At 27.7% G+C, this 21,374-nt stretch overlaps 1 protein-coding gene across 5 annotated transcripts in view; it reads right to left on the bottom strand.

Moving 5' to 3' along the window:
• The window catches only part of LOC107457100 (ferric reductase 1), a 97,999-nt gene that overhangs the window by 46,603 nt on the left and 30,022 nt on the right, over positions 1–21,374 (bottom strand). For 3 of the 5 annotated variants that reach the window (XM_016075168.5, XM_071181484.2, XM_071181483.2), the window contains exon 2: positions 798–980. In XM_016075168.5, coding sequence (XP_015930654.1) covers positions 798–972 — 175 coding nt within the window. In that variant the 5' untranslated portion in view covers positions 973–980. Of the gene's footprint in view, positions 1–797; positions 981–7,494; positions 7,837–14,220; positions 14,356–21,374 lie in introns of those variants that run through there. The other 2 variants (XM_016075165.4, XM_016075166.4) reach the window with 2 other exon arrangements.

Raw genomic sequence — 21,374 nt, 5'->3', positions numbered from 1 at the left:
ATCTCTTGAATTGTAATTTATAATAGTATATTATTGTAATTTACACAAAAATGAATTGTAAGACTGAAATAAGATTTGACATAAATTTAAATAACTATCTTAAAATGAAGCGCAGAATTTTGCTAATAAAAAGGAAAGAAATTTTAGTTTTAAATTCTTAATTTAGAAAAGAATCAAAATCAAAAATATAACAGTACAGGACCTTTTAAAACTAAGGATATGAAAATATTTATAGGAAAATACAGTTATTACTTTTATAATTTTAATGCTAATGTAAATCAAAGCAAGACGGAAATGGGGGAAAACTGGATCCATGTAATTTTCCGCCGAATAAAAACGCATCAACAACAATGGAAAACTGCTTCAGAGCATTATGCTTTTTATGTTATACGGAAAAATAAATTATTGATACGTTGTTTAAAAAAAATAAGTAATGTGCTGGATTTTAAAAGTTTGTTTAGCTTGATTATTAAACAAATAAATTTATACTAACAGGAGAAAATTTTAAAAAAATTATTAGTCAATAAAACATTACTGCACATAAAAGGCCTACCATATATTGAAGAAAAAATATAAGGGAACAGTATAAACAATTAAAAACAAGAAAAATATAAGGGAATAATATAACATGTAATATGTACATGTAACATGAATATAACATATAAACAAGAAAAAAATATAAGGGAACAGTATAAACAATTACTTTTGAAGTATTCAAAAGTTTTGCATAGTCAGATTCGCGGATATCAAAGATTTACCTATTAAAACTTTGACGTGTATAAAAAAAATGAACTGACCTCGCACTTTATTTCCACTTTTAACTGCTGTAACTGTGTATGGGGAAGGTGAACGTTGAGGTTCGATTCCACTATGCCTAGGAACTAACGAGGAACAAGCTGTACTTGGGGCTCCCTCTGGTCGGGCATTGCATCCTAGTACTGCAATCAGCAAGACAAAGACTTCGCTTATCATGCTGAAGCCTGAAATAAGAATCATTCATTTAAGAAAAAAAAAAAGAGCTGAAGAGTACAAAAGTATAAAGAAGCATTTTAGTCTTATACATAAGTAAAGATAAAAGCATAGAAATATATACTCGTCTAATTATCCTCGTTAAAACAAAAATCAAATAGTTTGCGATAAGATAAAAAAAGAATAATAATATTTCCTCGAAAACATTACTAAAGTTTAAAAAACTGTGCTACATGTTAACTTTCTAGAGTTTGCGCAAATATATCGCAAGTGTTTTTTTACACTCATTTCTTGTTAGCTAAGGTACTGTTTTTTGCACTCAGTTCTTGTTAACTAAGGTCCGGGATTCAAACCCCGGTGAGAGTATAACCCTCACGATTGATGAATATTAGCTTACTTGAGAAATAAAAGTGACCGGCTCATAAAACTAACCACATCGCTATCATCACGCCTAGTCATGAAATTGTGAAGCCTTCATGACCATGGTAAGGTATGTTTGTTCAGAGAAAGTATTGATTTCTTAGCATAATTTAACGTCTGCTCTAATTAGTTAGCATGTTTGAGATCATCCCCTCGAACCTTGAAGATGGTCATTGGATGTGAAGATCCGATCATTAGATCAAAATTTATTAAAGGTGGTCTGGTTATTATTTTGAGCACTGTACACATTGCTAACATTTAATTATGTCAGAAAATAAGTAAATCGGAAATCCCTTAAAAGCAGACGTAATATTTTGGACAGTATCTTGTACAAGTGTGTATTAGCCGTTGCTTTTAAATGTTCCACATTCATACAATGTTTGCACAAAACCTTGTGCTGTAAGCTTTCGGAAAATGCAAAAGAGTAAATCAATTTTCGAGAAAAGAGGAAAGTCTACGAATTTGAGAGTTTTATTCAATAAAATGCAAATTACACACCCTTTTCAATCATACAATAATAAAATAAAAATTTAGGCTAAAACCAAAGTTGATATCTTAAGTTTTAGTTTATTAAATCTTGAACAAGAGTCTCCACTCAATTCATTAGTATCCTTTATAAGAATTTTCTCTGGCCGCTAAGAAGGACTAAACTCTACAAACCGTAATAATGCGCACATTACACTATTACGCCAAATCAAACATTTTATTTATGAAATTGGATGTCACTGGGACGCATATAAGATAAGAATTTAACCTTTTCGTTGGCCAAAGTTCAAAATAAAACAATTATGCTTTAATTTAAAAATACATAACTCAAAGATTTTGCATTATAAAATTAGTCATACGATTATATCTGCAGATTTATTTTACACAGCCGTGTGGTAACCCAGTTTTTAGAAAATCAGAATTTGGTCTTGAGAGGCTGGCCAGATCCTCGATTGCGCCAAGACACACCGAGTTCATGAGATATACATTCTCGTAAAATCTGTGGAATCTGAAGTTTTGTGGTCCGTCGCTGAGCAGTATCAGGGGCTCGGAGGTCTGGAGAAAATTTCATTCTCCTCTGATCTATGCCTAAACAGAGAATGCGGCCTCACGAACTAGTGGGGCTGCCATCTAAGACACTTTCACCTTTGTGGTGCTCTTGTCAAACGTTAGGCGCAACTTCCAGGCTTGATTCGCAGAAGTCTGACGAGGTTGGATTGTCCAGGTGTCATTAGAAACATTTTACACTCTAAAGATAACGCGGAAAGTCATTTGAAATCCTCTAAATCTTATTTCTTACCAAAAATTGTGATTGATTTTTGTTATGCTCTAAAAGTAATAGTTTAAGGGAAAAATGATTCGCAAATAAAATTTTATACAAATTATTAATACCATTTCTTCGTGTGCATTATATTTAATAATTATTTTGAAATAGTTTAAAGTTTCGTATGGTGGAATGATTTACGTAAAATATATATAAAACTGAGCATGGTTTAAATTAAATCTAGTTTCTACACATTGGAATAAAATGTTTGGAATTAGCCATGGTTGTTGCGTCCCAATTCTCTGCACATTTTCCTAAAAAAATTAACCGTATTTATATGTATTCTTAAAATGTGTTACATTCGCAAGCTATAGTTTATTTCTTAGAATTTTAGAAATAAGTTAATTAAAAGCTAGAGGATATACTATAAAAAGTTGCGACGATATTAACACATCCTTCATTTTTTTCCCGGGAAAAGGAAATGACGTTAAGATAAATGCAATGATAAAATCATTTTAACTCCTTCACACAATTTTGAGAAAAAAATGCTAGAAACTAAAAATAATATTTTTTTTTCTGGTGAAAAGTTTTAAGATATTTACACTTAAATCCAATGCTTGAAAAATTCACCTAAATTTTAAATTTAGATTTTCCATCGGCTGAATAAATTCTTATCCTTTAGATAAATTGTGTACAACTGAATTCTTAATCATTTAATTGACCGAAATTTAACCGACTTAATGAAGGGTCTTCAGAAAATTTAGAAAATTAATCGTAAATCAAAGTACAAATATTAGTCTTTATAAACGTATCAAAACTAAAGAAAATCCGCAAGTAGAAAAATGTAAAAGAAAACTAAATATCATCGAAGTGGAATTTCTTTGGACAAAATACTATAGCATACATAATACTATAGCATACATAATACTATAGCATACATAATACTATAGCATACATAATACTATAGCATACATAATACTATAGCATACATAATACTATAGCATACATAATACTATAGCATACATAATACTATAGCATACATAATACTATAGCATACATAAATTTAACTTTTTTCAATAAAAATTTATTTTGTTTATGAGTTGGTAAGGATCTGAAAAGTTGAGAAACTGTCATGAAAAAAAAAATTTTCTTGTATACTTATATAACTCAAATTTATCGATGTCTGCAATCACCCTCGCAATTCGAATGGTTTTTATTTAAACCTTAAGGTTGCATGTTACGGTTTTTTAAGTCAAATATTTTCTTTTAATGAAATTGCATTAAAAAAATTCACCAAAATCGTTTTAAATCTTTCAGAGATTTAGGTGTAAGCCAACAGTTACCATTGATGCAAAATTCTGAAATCCACAGACTAAACACAACAGAGAGTAATAAACTAACTTAATGGTATTCCTTAATGTCTTTCTTCTGGATTATTTTTCTGTCAAAGAGAAAGCTAGCGCAAAAACATGCTTTAAGAGATAAATTTTTCTTAAATATAATTTCAGAAAAATCTGGAAAACTTAAACTTTTTTAATAGTAGACTTTTTTCTGAAATCTTATAAAAAGAAAATTTGTGTTCAAGAGTATTAGCAGTAGAGCTGATCTGGGAAGCATCCCTGAGGATGATTCGATGACATGTCATCACAATTTTGATCCTCTGCAGAAAGGATGGCAGCCTAAAGACCAGCGCGGGAACAGTTTAACGAATACCGACACCGCTCACCTTCAGTCCCTTTGCAGGCTGATCAAAGTGGACACGCACCCAGAGACCGTAGCTAGTTATATTTGACTTCGGTGATCTACTGGGAACCTTGTCTTAAGAGAACGCCATACCCGGGAGAAACTTTCCACCTCAAATTCTCTATCACCTCCATTACTAATTTGAGTTCAGGCAAACCTGGAGTAAGCCATGAGGTTTCAATTGCTAAAACAAATTTCAAGATATCAGAATGCTAACAAATTATTGGAAGAAAACTTTCTCCATTACTTAATCCTAAGTTATCTTCTCCTAATTTGTTTTTATTTCGATGTCTTAAAAATTCATTTTCTGTACTTCAAACTTCATGGCTTACTCTGCGCTTGTCTAAACTCACTCTTTCTAAACTTTAAATTAGTTATCGAGGTTAAAGAGAAAAAATTTCTCTCGTGGTGTGGCGTCCTCAGCCCACTTAAGGACTGTTTCATTGATTTTCCGTAATTCAGCCATTTGATAGAATTACAGCGACTAATTCGGAATTGTACAGCGTGCAATTCTTCAAAATTCAAGTTTTACAGAAAAACATGTTTTTCAAAATTGAATTCTGAGTAATTATATTTATTCTACTTCGTTGCCTTTGAATTTCATTTCCAATTATTATGCTTATTTATTTAATGTGATAAAATAAATTTCTATTAGAAAACAACTTAACTCAAATCGTTCAGTAACTCAGTTATTTCATTTAAATGAATTTTCATTTTTAAAAAAAAATACAATTCTACACAGTCATTTAACAATTAAAACAAAATCTAGGAAAAATGAATTCTCTTAATATATTTAACATTAAAATAAGATTAATGAAAATTTTATTTTGACATCAACACAGACATTTTGAATTGAGTAGATTATTTAATAAAAGTTTAACGCGATAATTTAGATGTTTTATTAAATTTATGTTATAACTAGTTTATTTAAAATTGGATTACTTATTAAGTATAAGGAAATAGGCCGACAATCAAAAAGTTTCATTATAGAACCGAAACTATTCTGTATCGCATGAGATCTCATTCGTACTTTCACAATTAGTTTTACTTCATGCACACTAACTTCACCTAACTATTTAAATAATTACTATTTTAATAACCTATTTTAATAATCTCTTAAAAACCAAACCTATTTGAACATTATTTTTATCCAGTAAATTCAGAAAAAACAGTTAATCACAGATTATTTCAGTATATATACAAATATTTTTGAAAGTGCAATAAGTCCATGTGGTACGTAATGTAAATTCGAGGGTTTTAAGGGATAATGATTGAATGAATTTAAAAATATTAAAAATGCCAAAAGTAAATCAATTTGGGTGATGTTTTCAATACAAGATTTGATGGAACATCAAAAGGAAACAATTATTAAAACCGTAAAAAAAGTTTTTTTCTTAAGCTCAAAATGGATTTATTTCACTTTCAAAAATAAATACTCCTTATCCCGAGACGGAGTACAAAATAGTTGACAATATTTATAAAATTTTATGACTCAAAAAATATTTTTTTCTTGTTTGTATGATCTAACAGAATGATTAATTTTAGGTACTAAAAATGTAATTGGATTTACCCTCGGTCGGAATTTTCAATTACAAGAGAAACTTCATAAAAAAAGATAAGAAATTTTAAGCAAGTTTTATAGCATATAATTATCTTAGTTTTATCCAGCGGATTTTGTTACATGACTAAAATGTGAAGAAATACGCAAAATTATATAAAACAAAATTAAATTTATAAAAATCTATCAATTTTTACGAATTAAGGAAAAGTAGCTCAAAAAGTTCATTTTTAATTTCGATTTATTTTTTAAAATATTTTTATACAGTTTGCGTTTTCTACTAAACTGCATATTTTAAAAGTAAAAAAAAAATCTCATTTTCTGCCTTTATTCAAAATTCAAATTTAAGGTAATCCAAGTTCCTAACGAAGGTAACATAATTATTAAATGCATAAACATGTATCAGTTTTATTGTAGATTTTAGATCATATTTTGTTAACTTACAATTTTCCCTTTTCCTGAAAAATATTAGTTTCATTATTTCTGATCCATTTAAATAATAATAACAATTTTCATAAAAAAAGATGTCTCGATATTTTGTTATGTGAAAAATGAGTCCTGAAAAAAGTTACGAGTTAAAATATCAAAATCTCCAAAAAGCAAGTTTAAGGAGTAGAAAATGTCACTACTACATTTCATTTATTTCCCCCAATAACTACGAATATATTCTACTTTTGATTATAGTTTTCATTCATTTAAAACGGAACTTAAAATAAATTTAACTTATATTTTCAACAAATAAACGAAACTACGAAATTTTTTAAAAGAAAAGCTAGAAAAATAAATTAATCTAGCCATCTTAACTGATTTAATAAAACCCTATTTTGAAGTTTATACTTAGACAAATTATTTGAAACTGAAAGTTGTTCAAAGTTTAGAAACGAAAAAAAAAATACTTCTGTGAATGTGTAACATTTTGCATAATTGTTTTAAATCTGAGATTCAGTTTAAAAATTATACAGCTTATGAATAAGAATTCAAGCAGCGGGAGTGCGAATACGGAATTAAATTTTACATTTTTGTTTATTTAAACTTAGCACGTAGATAAAATTAAGTCGTCCAATTGCCGTGTAGATAGAGTATTGAAATATTTTTTTCCTTCGATAAAATTACAGTTAACAGCCTTTATATATTGAAATCAGTTACCTTTGCACCATTTCGTATTTCAAAATAAGTTTCTAAAATGTAAGCTTTATTTAGATAAAGATTTTAAATACGAATTTTTTTTTTATATAAGAAAGAAAGCCGGGTACATGAAATGCAAAAATATGTTATTTATTGCAATTTAAAAGGTTAAAATCCTAAATATGAAACAGCAGTAAATATTTAAAAGAAGCATGTTCGAATTTTACAAATAAATCCATGAAATGTAATATATCTTTTGGTTTTCTTAATAATTTGCAAACACAAATATATAATGTAACTACTGACAAGATTTATTTCTTTTAAAAGAAAATCGCACAATTTTTTTTTAAAAGAATACAGCATCCTGTTTCACTTAAAAAGGTAACAAAACAATAAACTTTAATTTATCTTGATAGAATTGCTAACTTACCCAACACCAGTAACAAGGAGTGAAAGAGATAGAATGCGAACCAATGCCTGTCAACCTGAACCGCACCTCTCAGTTTTGATTTTTCCACGAGGCCGCTAAAACGGAGGTGAGCTGTAGGAAGTGACGTCAGGGACACGGTTCTGAGTCAAAAAAATGACCAAGATGTAATTTCGCAGAAAATGTTCCTCCAAACAAGTAATCAACTGGTTGTCTTTTTGGCCTTGATTTGAATAAGGAAAAAAAAGTACTACTTTAAAAAAAAAAGTCTATACGACGGTGTCTTGAATGGAGGCGTAGGTCGATTTTTTAATATTCAGCCTAGCTTAACAACTCGTCGTGTTCGACCCCCCCTCGTGAGGCCCAAGATGGGCGAAGAACAACCTGTTCAAAACTTCTACTGGGAATGTTTTTTATTTTTTACAGAGAATCAAGGACTTTATACTTAACCAGAGCGTTGTGTATTTCAAAAATGCACGTTTAATACCACAAACATACAAAAAATTATGTTTATGAATCTCAAAATATAAAAATATAGAAAAAAATATTCGTGCTCCAAAAAATATTGAAATCGTGACGCCCAAAAATGAGAATGCTACTACCCATAAGTAGCTGGTGCTTGAATCGTTTGCATGCTATCGTGCTGTTTTCCGAAGTTATGAATAAAAGAGTTCAGAATTGATCTTTTCTATACGCACTGTGAACAAATTAGTTTTCAAATTTACCAAACCTTTATATATGTTGATGTAAAATAACATGATGGCTAAAATGCTTCTTTTGCCTTATTCCTCATTTTATTTACAAACCATTTAGAAAACAAAAAATAAATAAATGAATAGCACATTTTCTCGAGTAAACAATTTTAAAAATTGTAACTTTTTTTCAATCGTTTTCTAATTTTTAGTTTCAAATTTTGTTTCTAGTTCATGATTTTATTCATAATAATTTTCAAAATGGGAAAAGTAACGAAATTTCCTGACTAAAAGATTTCGAAAATTGCTCGTTTTTTTAATAGTTTCAGAATTTTTTTAATTTTCAAACTTTTGTTGTCGAGTATAATGTGTATCAATTTGTCTCGATAGATATTAAATTATTCTGTAGCAATAGTTTGTAATCTTATCGAAAATTAAAAAGAAGGTTATATTTTTTTGTTTAATGGAAGTATAAATTCAGTATTTCATTTAACATTGAAAAAAAAACTGACGAAAAACAATAACGACGTATATGACGAAGAACAGAAACTAACAACAGGAAATAACTACAGAATGCGGCAAGACACAAATAATTACTTTAAAAATTCTAGTCAAATTATAAAACAGATGTCAAGAATAGAAAAGATAAATTGCATAAATAGAGAACTGAAATTTCATCTAGAATTAACATCGTGAATCGAACATGTTACCTCTATGTGCCAGTTGGGAAAAAGAAGATCCCTCGTGATTATGATTGTTTAAAATATTAACTTAGGATTTTAGTGAATGTTTTTTAAATTATAAGATTATAGCATATATATAATAAATATCTGTAATTACAAAGTTACAAAATTTGGGGTTTCATACACAAATTAAAAGAAATCTCATAAATGATTCGATTTAGTTGACAAAGCTCGATATGAGAAACATCCATCCTTTTATTTAACTCTCTTTGCTTATTTAATAGAAATATAACCGGAGGGCAAGAGCTAACACTGTATAGAATATCGGAGATTGAAGATCACTTAACAGAGCAGCTAAATTCTTAAAAGCAAATAAATCTAGAATGCTAATTACTTTTTCTTTAGTCCCGCAGTGGACTGATCGTAAAGACACGGTTCCTAGTGGAACACCGAAGTCAAGCATCACAGGCTGCGGTCAGTAAACGGGTGATTGCCCACTTTGATCAGTCTGCGTGGGGACGGAGGGTACGCGGTATCTGCCCTTGTTAAACTGTTCTACCGTAATGTGCTCAACTTCACGCGCAGGTCGTCAAGCTGCCAAAGCAAGGGAGCCACCCCTTCCGCAGAGGTTGAAAATAGCGCTGGCATGTCTTCGGATCATCCTCAGGATTGTTTCCCAGACCATCGCCAGTAGCCTATTGTGCACCTTTTGTGGGACGTAAATAAAGTACCTACATACCTTTTTCTTTAAGGTGGATACTAGAAATAAACTATGGCTCTGAAATTCACTTTCACATCATCGTCAACTAACTTAAATACAGATTCACAATGCGCACATATATTGCAAAATGTATCAGGAGTATTTCTAAATGATATTCTGTACTTTCGTTCATAAACCTTGGTGGTAAAAGGTTAGAATCCTAACTTTTTTTATTTGGTACTTATTACAAGTAGACTCGAACTTGTCTGCTTTGTTCAAAGTATGACTTACAAGCCATACTTTGTCAAATTGAAGAGCAGATAACACAAGTTCAAGAAACACATTACAAAAAAGGATCCAGGATTAGAACGGGATTTGAACCCGCTATCACCATGCTACAAAGCGTTCAGTCGGCTAGGGAGATTCCTTACTACCTGTTACTCTCAATCCTTTATAAGAATTCGTATTACAACTAAAAATTTGATCATACAAAAAGGAATTATTAAAATTCACATATTTTATAAATTAATGATATTAAGAAATGTGATTCATCAAAAACAAGCGTTTTATACACTATCGATAGGTTATGAATAAAAAATCTGTTTAAAATTTACTTCTCTCTTGTTCTTTGTAAATACTTTGTAAATTTCAAGGCAAATCATTTTAAAAATAAACCATATACGGAGGAAAATTGGCAATTCGGTTTTCAGGAGCTGCAAATTTAGTTTCTTCGTTTCAAAGTTTTGTAAAACTTTACAGATGCGTAATAGCACCTTTTTTCATAAGCCACTGATGCAAAGATTTCAATTAAAAATTTTATTTCTTTACAGCACTTTTTGTAAAAACGAAATACTTTTATAAATTTTATAACTCCATATCAATTAGAAGCATATTTATCCTTTAAATAAAATAAATATTCATAACAATAGGGAGCTAAAATTTTACGATACCAATTAATCTATTGATTCCCACAACGTCTGTGTCCGTGCGTTCTAGATAATAAAAATATTAGCATAGAAAAGTAGTGGGTAAATAAGGGCGAAGGCGATCAATAAAAATATCTGTAATTGGTATGTGGGTCAACAACCCTCAACACTGCTTACAAGGGAAAAATTGAATAGTAGTGTTATTTAGAAGAAAGTTTTGTGTTATATGATTGTTTTATTTATGATGAAGACACGCAACATATTTTGTTTACTGACTGCGTGGAAAAAATTAAAATCATAAATCAGTTTCATTTCTTTATTCTTTGTTTTTTAATAGACATGAGATGCATTACTTATATTCTTTTAAGGAATAAAATTCTTTTTTTACTCGAAACATTAACATTAAACCATGACTGTCTGGATGACAGTGAAACAGTAAACGAGATTTGTCCCTGAAACTACAATTAATAACTTATAAATATTATATTTTAGAATTAAACGTTCAAATTTGCATTGGTGTTTGTGTTGAATTCAATAATTAAAATAGAAAAAAAAGTTTTGAAAAAAGTCTTATTTGAAGGAATCATTGTTACAAATAAGGAATCATATAGTGCGCATAAAAATAAACCAACCACCTAGAATAACTGTTGATCTAATGATCGAATCTTCACGTTCTAAGGACTCAATCTTAATGATTCAAGTAATTCTAATTAATTTGTGCAATTAAGGCGAATTAATTAGTGCAAACGATATTTTAAGCTATGAAAAAAGAGAAACGTACTTTCTATGAATAAGCATACATTTTTTCAACAAATTCAAATTTCTGTTCCCTAAAATATAACTGGTAGCCTCAATCTGGAAAATATGGTCCCAATAGTTTGGTCAAGAGGGCGGTCCAAAGTTTGGACTTCTTAACGTTAAATTTACTTTTTGCTTTTTTCGCCATAACTCACAAACTTTTAAAGCGAATTGAAAATTTCTGCACGAAATTATTAAATTCGTTTTGCCAAAAATAACTCTATGCAAATAACTAGATAAAAAAACTTTTTGTAACTATTTATTATTCTTTACTATTATATTTAATAAAGATCGAAAAAATTTAGAATCAAAAGATATATAATTTTTACAACATTTTAAGGAATATAAATTTAAATGGCAAATCATTAGTTTTAGTCAAATCGATCGTCTAGTTCCAGAAAAATCTAAATTTAAAAATACGATTTTTTTTCAGGAATACTCAGAAACTATTCATCTGATTTTGTCGAGTAGAATTACAATCTTTAAAAAGATGCAAAAAATTTTATATCTTACAATTCAAAATGTTTTGGACAATCATTAAATAAAATAATGGAAAAATTAAAATTATTTACTAAAATTTATTAAAATTACCTTTCGTTAAAAATTTTATGAGAAGGGCATCTTTTCACGAAAAAAATTAGAACACATTTTTTATAACAACTTAATTTTAAAAGATTAACGATACAAAAAAAGAAAGAAATGGAATTACATATTTCAAGCTTTTTCACTAGAACTTTCATTGTTTTGTTTCCCCTAAAGCTATCATCTTTTTTATTTTTTTGTAAGTTTATCAGCGCGTGACTGAGAAGTTACCAACAGTAGTGACAATTTCATGGATGGTCAAAAAGTTGCCATCTTAAATGAGATTATTTCAATATAAGCAGATTAAACTGCACTTTCTATCGTTTTCTAAACTATACACTAATAATGAGATTTAGCACTTTCAATAGCCGTTGTTTATCAAGTTTTCAATTTCAAATAATAACGAGCCTACGTTTTTCGAGCTTTAAAACTACATTACACAGAAACTGTGAAACCTTATTTCAAATGACTAGCAAATGTAGTTCTATAAGAATTATTTGCTATTAAAAATGGGTGAAATGAAATTTTGAACCTGAAAATGTACAGTACCTTTCATGTTCCATAATATTTCATTTTACGAAACATGAAAGATGCTGCAAATATTGGGTAGTGACCATTATATAACCTGAATTAAGCATGAAAAAAAAATTCAGTTCAAGTACTTTTAAAGCGATTGTTTTCCAGTTTTTTAGCCAACAAGGGAATAATTTCTACTATTTTATCCTTTGACGCAGATCGAACACCGGTGTCTCATTTATATATATATATTTTTTGACACTCTAATTACAAGCAAAAATAAATGTTGGTATTTTTTAATTAGAAAGAAACTCGAATAGTTGCTGAGAAAATCAATTAGATTATCGGATTTATATTTGGGCTAAAATATAAAATCCAAAAAAAGGAGTTTGAAGTTCTTTTTTTTACTTTTATATTCAAATATTTATATATAATTGATTTTCCAAATTAAAGAAATTTATTTCAATGATGAATAAATGTTTCTCTTTAATTTAAATAACTGCAAATAAGCGCAAACTACATAAATTGTTGTTAGGAAGTGAACCGAATTTGGAAGATTAACTTTTAACGCATCGGTTTTTCATGTTGTATTTCGTAATCATAAACTATTAAAATATTAAACATAATATGCTTTATTTATTTCGACCTAAATTGATACAAAATACTAAAAAGAGCAAAAATATGAGTAAAAAAAATTCTGCGTCAAAGGGCTAAGTAAAAATTTGCGAAATAATCCACTGTTGAGAGGAATTTTTATTAAATTTCTTGGCAACTAAGATGAGTTTGATAAAGTTCTTTAATTATCACCAAGAGTATCGGATAATTCTCTATGATTGTTAAGAAAAGCTTGGTCCTGAGAAAAATATCTTCCTAAAACCATAGAGTGATTCTTTAGAGCAAATTTTATAGAAATTTATAGAAAAAACCGTTTGAGAGAATGTTAAGGTCAATGTTTATATCTGTATGGAAATAGTTTTAGTTGAGAAAAAACTTTTTGTTTTATCTTAACTTAGAAACTCTTTCGTAATAGACTAACTGCTGGCTTTTTTGCTGGTTTTGGTTCAAAAATATACCAATGGTACCTCACTTATTTCATGGTTAAACTATTTTACTTTAAAAAATGCTAAACATTTTTTTTTAAATATTCTTTTTTTTATTATTTAAGGTAATTTTAATATTTAGAAAATAAACCAATGGTAACGCACTTTTTACGTGGTTAAACTATATTACTTAAAATAATGCAAAACACATTATAATTTTTTTTATTATTTAAGTCATTTTCACATTTAGATAATCAAGCAATGGTACATCACTTATTTCATTTTTAAACTATATTATTTAAAAAATTGCAGAACATTTTCTTCCCAAAAACCATTTTTTTAATTATTTAAAGCCCTTTTCATTATTATTGTTTAAAATCATCAATGAGTAAAAGCTTAGTTAAAAATAAAACGAAAACTTAAAAGATGACAGAAAAGGAACTTTTAGATACTTTTTTTTTATATTAACAGAATACATAAAAAGATTTCAGATAATGTTTTAATAATAAAAATTAATTTAAATGCTTATTCTCATAAACTATTTTGAGGGTGCATGAAAATTTTTTTTATTAAATCATGAGTCTACATTTTTGCAACATTTCATTTTTTCATCTTAAATATAAATATCACTAAATAATTTTCACATTAGTTAAAAAAAATTGAATTTAATGATGACATATTTTCATAAAAACAAATAATTCTGAAATAAATAATTATATTATTTATTTCAGCAATTATTTAAATTTGAAGTTTTATAAATTATTGCATAAAAATTATTTTCAAAAAAATTACCTTTCATACTTTAATCCACAGCATTCATCAACACAATTTTTAGACATACACAGTTTCTATTGGTCATCAGCAAAAAGTAAACAGATACGCTTTAGGTCTTATTAATGGAAAGGTTATCGAATATGACAAACATGTAAGTCCAGTTTTTACAGAACTTTCACAATAGTTTTGACAATTCTATGCATTAAGTTGACCTTGAGAGCTTGTAATACATTATGAAAAATTTATTGAGGAAGTAAATAATTATTTCTTTTGTGTATGCAAAAACTGTTACATAGCTACTTTGAGACACAACTTTTCGGTTGAATTTGCTCATAACCCTTTGTTTACGATTAACCAATCTTGAGTTCAAATTCAATTAAGAATGTATTCGTTCTTTAACCCTTTTCATCCGGTACCAAAGATTAACTAACATCCTGTAATATTTTTCTAAATATTATCGAAGTTCAAAACCACAGCAAAGAAATAAAAAAGAAAAATTTTGTCATTAGGCAAGCATCAATTAAAAATTATGCATCCGGTTCTTTTCTGTGATCTTAGTGACCATATATATAAAGGTCAGTAACAATATTTTCTGAAAATTATTTCAAAAACTTCAGAGCTTCTAAGAAAAATACAAATAAATCACTATCTTAATACTGACTAAAAGGATTCATGGGACCATGGAAGTTTTGCGAGGTATCAATTTAAAATTATGTATCCGAATTATCAAATTTAATGCTGTTTAAAAAGATGCGTAAGGATACATCAATTTAAAAAACGAAAAAGTATTATGAATCGATGCTTTCTGTAAAATACTGTTTTCAGTTTACTACTAAAGACTTGTTTAATTTCTACTAGGGAATTTCTAAATGGAATTCATAGATTTATCTATGTAAAATCAGACGTTCTCTAGAACTTCCCAAAACCAAATTAATTTTTTTCAAAGGGGTAGGCACCATACTCACCAATTCTGAATATCGTCAGATTCTGAATATCGTCAATTCTGAATATCGCAAAAAGAAAATTATTACTTTTTTGAAAAATAAAATTATTATTTTTTTGAAAAATAAAATTATTATTTTTTTTTAAATGGTAAAGAACATTTCAAAGAAAATAATATAAGTTTATTTAGTCAAAATTTTAAGCAGAGATTTTGGCAATCGAAAATGGATATCAAGTGCATGGTTTGAGATCTCAAAAGAACATTGTAAAAATATTATTTCGTGGAAAAGTTAAGTGATTCAAATTACCAAAGTGAACTGATTTAATTGATTCGAATCACTTTGATGATTCGTTTTTCCCAACTCTACTTTTGTCTTCCGCCCTTAGCTTTTACTGCGTTCTACCCCTAACAATACTATGTTTTCTTAATTTTTCACATTACTTTGCATACCAGACACACGTTTAAGACCTTTTAGAAAGGTAAAGTATTGTGTGGTTAGAAAATTAAGGCTTTTAACAAAGTATATTACCAACAAAATATGTACATTACAACAAGTATTTATTATAGTGTACAGACTTGTCAAAAGTGATGGATAATATGGAATAATTTTAGTTTTATTCTCCAATTACTTTTATTGCACCAAGATCAAATACTTTTATCTAAATTAAAACGACTTATATAAAACTTGTGATAGGAGTATTTTTTTAGTTATTTTAAGTGTTCTCAAAGCATAAAAATAGAATTCGCAAAATAGAATTCTTATATTCATACTTCCAGGAGCACAAAGGTCATAGTTTTCATAATATTTCAATTACCTAAATTGAGACACGTGAAAGGAAAGGTCAGTGCCCTTAGAATATTCTGCTTGCAATCCCTAAGGGGAACTTGAACTGCAAAGAGCCGAGCATAGACTTTTGTTTTGACAGTAATTGGAATAAGAGTTACGAAATTGCTAAAATCAAAATTGCTAAAGGATTAAAAGTATTCTAAGTAACACTTACATTTAAACATGTATCTAGTTTGTTCAGTTTTATTGCATCAGCTAAAAAGTTATTCAATACAGTTCAACGAACTTTTCGATTTATGTGTAAATAAATCACTGATTTTCAAAACTAATTATAACTATATTCCTATATTTGATCCACTTTATTTTTTAAAAAATCTAATAATTAATAAAAGAAGAAATTTCAATGAAAAGTAAGTAACTAGTATAGAATATAATACGACAAAAAATTTATTAGTATTAACCCTTTGAAGCAAATAGGAATCCGGTGTCCCTTTAATATTTTTTTTTCTAGAGCTCTATTTACACGCAAAAATATATTTTGGCATTTCTTAATTATAAAAAATTGTCGAATAGTTACTAAAAAATCCTTCGATGATCGAAATCATATCTGTACTAAAATATAAAATACAAAAAAGTCTTGCATTTTTTTCGTTCATATTCAAAAAAAAATTATCAATAATTTATTTTTCAAAATAAGGAAATTTCAATGACTAATGACTGTTTCCCTTAGATCAAAATAACTTTAAATAAGTGCAAATTGGAAAAACTATTGCTTAGAAGTGAGCTGTGATTGGACAATTTCTTTACTTTAATCCAGAAATATACACCGGTGTTTCATGTTGTATTTCATAACTGTAAATTATTAAAATGCTAAATATATTTTCCCTTATTTTGAAATAATTTAATACAAATTAATAAAAAAAGTATGAAAAAAATGTTGAATAAAATTTTTGCATTACAGGGTTACGGAGATATGTAATAAAAATGATTATTTCTCTTCATGTTTTCGTTATGTATTCTGGAAACAAGAATAGTTATGAAATTGAAGCAAAAAATTTCTCTAAAAATAAACTAAAATAAAAGATGAGTAATTTGATCTTGTGATATGAACGTTAAAATGGCAATTCAGCCACTTTATAATGTTGACATCATGCTGTAACCGAGAAAAACAATCACTACTGATTGCTGTCGTTGTTATATGTTGACATTGGTGTGGGTTGCTTCACATTTCTATTTCTTCTTTTTAAAACACAGACTAAGAACATGCAAGCAGCACAAAAAAAACACTAAGTCACATATTTTGTGGCTTTATTTGTGCTTCTTTCTCTCTTGTCTTAGTTCAAATTTCATACCTTGTACAAAGCAATTCAAAGTATTTTATGTAGACAGTTTGTTTTCCGCGTTTCATTTTATGGCCGAGTTTAGTCTTATTGTATAAGTTCTTGATTATAATCTCTTTATACATTTCTCTTATATAATTTGTATATTACTCTGTCTATAGGCAATACAATAGTTATTACTCATTTTGTTAGGTTGTTTTAAGTAATAATTTAAATAGTGTTAAATTGTTAGTTATACTCTAAAAATTTGTTTACAATAATTTTGAATTTTTATAGTAATAAAATATTAGTTACGAAATAGTTATTTAGATTTACTTTGATTCTTTCTAAAATTGATATAGAAATTTTAAACACAAACAGGGGCTATAGTCCCAAATACCGTTCTATCAATGAATTTGGTAAAATTAACTATAATATATGGTTTTATAATACGTTATTAAGTTTCGTAAATGCAGTAAAATTTCCTAATTTTCGTCATAATACCTTAGAGCATGACCTAAAAATCATTCATTTGTTTAAATTTTACTTTTTTTTTACATTTTTTGCCAGATATGTGATAATAAGAACTATAATTTTGAAAACTAATATTTCCGGTAAATCATTACCATATAAACGAAAGAATTCCAAATGAATGGTTTAAATACCGTATATTTTAGTTTTATTAACCAGAATTACGGGGTTTTTTACTAGAAATGTCATTACCATACAGTACGGAAATTTTACCAGAAGTTTTTTTTGTCTTTGTAAGAACATCAAAATACAGATACTTTTTTTTCAACGAAACTTTTTATTTCCATATGTATAAACTTAATGACTTTAGTTTAACTTTGCATTAAAATTTTTAATAATATAATCCAGTATTGCAATGAATTTACTGCTTTAGGAACAAAAAAAAATTTTTTGCTAGTCACTTTTTGTACCTTATACAGTTTACACCTAAGTTATATATTTTTTCTAGCAAAGCAGTGTTTAAATAATCATTGATTTTATCCTTAAATTAACTCATCGAAATTGTTCCTAATTTTTTTTTAAACTCTAGATTATTTATTATTCACTCTAATACTTGAAAATTATCGAGGCTTAATCTCACCTAATAATGTTTAGCTTCTAGCCCTAATTGTGAAAAGGTTACTGCACTTTACCTAAAGGTGGTCGTAGATTTAACTGAAAAGAAAACACTAAGTGATAAATATATTCTGTATTCTATTCACGTGTAGTAGTGTCAGGAGGTTAATTAAGTTTTTTTTGCAACTTGATATGCATCCATTGTGCAACAAGTTATGAAGTATGTTTATATACATTCCTCTAAAACTGCTTCCTGATTAAGGAAAGACATATTTTAAAGTTGCGCCTAAATTATAAACCATTCGAGGAAAGCTACAAACTTCCAATTTTTTTTTAAAAAATAAAAAATCTCATCTAATTTTTTTGACTTTTCTGTATTTATTTAATAATAAAGCGCCAACTACAAAGCCGCTTGTTTTTGAAGTAAAAATCTTTAAAAAAAAATTGTAAAAGCAATTCTCATTGTGAGTCGGTAGATATTATTATTTGTAAATTTAAATTAAGAAATTTGGAATATACCATATTAATATTTTCTTAAAATAAATTTTCCAAAGCATACAAAGTTTTTAGATTTTCTTAAGTGATATCTTAGTAAGAAAACCACAGTATAAATAAACAAATGAACAATCTAACAATTTGGCGAATAACAACTTAGCGTTCTTATTGGTTGCTGAAGAATAAATATTGATTTACTTAACTAGGAGATATGAGGCTTTAAATATAAGTAATGTTTTTTAAACGCTAAAGTTTTATATTTAAGTTTCATTGATTCAGAAGAATCATTTCTTAAAAAATAAAGAAGCTTAAATTTTTCCTATGACAACGCGTTACATGTTCATTACTTTACAGAAAGTTGCATGTAGATTGAGATAAACTTTTCCTAAGTGTTCTTTTCGCATTCATGATAAACTTTAATTAGGCCTTCCTAACTTAGTATTTTTGACATTCTCAGTTCGATTACTTGTTTTCAAGTAACTGTGTACTAAAATATATTTTTTTTTTCAAAATTAAAAACCGCGAATATGAATCATCTCATTTTAACTAATTCATTCTGTTTGAAATATCCTATATATATGCACACAAACGAGATATTTTATTGAAAACATTCCCATTAAAGTACCTCATAAAATCAAAGTGGCATATTTCCAATTAAAACTCGTAGAATCAGTTTTGAGTACGTATTACAGATGTTAAAAAGGTTTTAAAAAATTGCTGAATCATGGGGCATGGGACATTTCAAGCTATGTGTATATGCACAATATGGTATGAAATGCCGGGATTATATCGAAAGTTTAATCAAACCATAGAATGTTTGGCATTTTTAGGTAAAATATGAAATTTGGGACCTATTACATACTTTACGCAGCAATTGTATAGAATGCCTGTAGTTTTTCTTTCATTAACCATTCTATATAATTCCTATACAACTTGCACAATATTTATCATTATCAGTATTATTTCCATGAAGAATTTACATTCCTCTTTTGCACATTTCTAATTCGAAAAGATATGTGAATGCATATATTAGAAAAGATATAATCGCGTAATACAGTATACACTTAAATAGCTTATATAAAAAAAAGGTGAAACTTTAGCAAATTACCCAGCACAAAGTTATGAGGAAAAACCAAACATCTTGCAAAGAAAAAGGCAAAAGGTTTCTTTAAAACAGTAGAAGAAATGAAATTTTAAAACAAGTTTGTAACAAGGAACTTTTTTATATTCCTTTTTTAAACCTCGCCTCTGCATTGAGTGATACGTAGGAGTTGTTAAAATAAAGATTGTAGAACTAATTAAGAGTGCTAATGAAATAAAACGCGGTAGAGAATTGTTTATTCTCTAGATAATTAATGTTCCTATAAAATTAATAAATCTTCATACTTTATTCATTAGCTTTTTCATTGACTATACACAAATAAGTAAAATAATTACACATTAGACAATGTTTAAAAAATTTCGCATCTTTGAACTTTGAATACTTCGTTTGCATACGCAATTTATACTTGCTATTAAGCTTTGAAACAATAAAAGAATGCTTAAAACAAATTATTTAGACATTAATTCAATCAAGAGTTTAGTTTAACTCTAATTAGAAAGACAGCATATTTACTCCTTTAGAATACGGAATTAAATACTTTAATGAAACAAAAAAAAAGTTAATAAGTTAATTAATATAATTTTCCTAGTTAAATATTCCTTTTTTGTTAAAAAAAATACTTAGTTGAAGGATTTCTTTAAAGCTTATAAAAAAAGGCTCTCATTATCATGTTAAATTTCGTAATTTGTTGTAAATCTAAAACAAGTTTGTTCTCCATTATAAAGAAAAGGTACGTATATAATCTCATTGCTTGCAGAAAGGACACAATTCAAATTTTTCTGAAATCGTTTTTGACTTTTTTACGAAGCCTTTGTCGCTACATCAAACGCTTTTCTGTGAATACTATGCCATTTTCAAATCTGCTGTGAATGGGCAAAAGTTATTCATGACCATTATGTCAAGTTTAGCCTTTCTTGTTATATTAATTCTAAAAATGGTAAAAGACGTCTATAGAACGAAAAGCCACAATTTTACTACAATTAAAAGTGTTTATAAGCTAATTTTTTTAATTTTTAAGAATTTATCCCTACTCTACATTACCTGGGCTCACAAAAATTTGCAAAACTTGAGAATTATTCATTGATTTTAACAATTTTCTTTTAGATAAAAAAATATTACCAAATTAGTAATTTTAAAAAAAAATCTATTCATTTTCAAAATATTTAAGTTATTTTTCCTTTCTAAACCCCAGATAATTCTTTGTAGAAATATAGTTTATATAGTTTAAAATTATAATTTTTCCTTAAGTGTAATTAGTCATTTCAGCTGTTGCAATTAAAAAACATAAGTTATTACGCATTATTTCATCCAAATAAATATTTATTTTTAAAAAAAAATTAAAAACTATATAGACTCATCATGTGAAAACTTACAAATCTTTCAAACATGTTCAGTTCACGATAATATCATTTATATGCCAGAAGATACATTTAGAACAAT

This window comes from Parasteatoda tepidariorum, chromosome 8 (assembly GCF_982258835.1).
Source record: "Parasteatoda tepidariorum strain Cologne lab strain chromosome 8, Ptep-v5.0, whole genome shotgun sequence".
NCBI lineage: Eukaryota > Metazoa > Arthropoda > Arachnida > Araneae > Theridiidae > Parasteatoda > Parasteatoda tepidariorum.
This window is presented reverse-complemented; position numbering and strand designations above follow the sequence as displayed.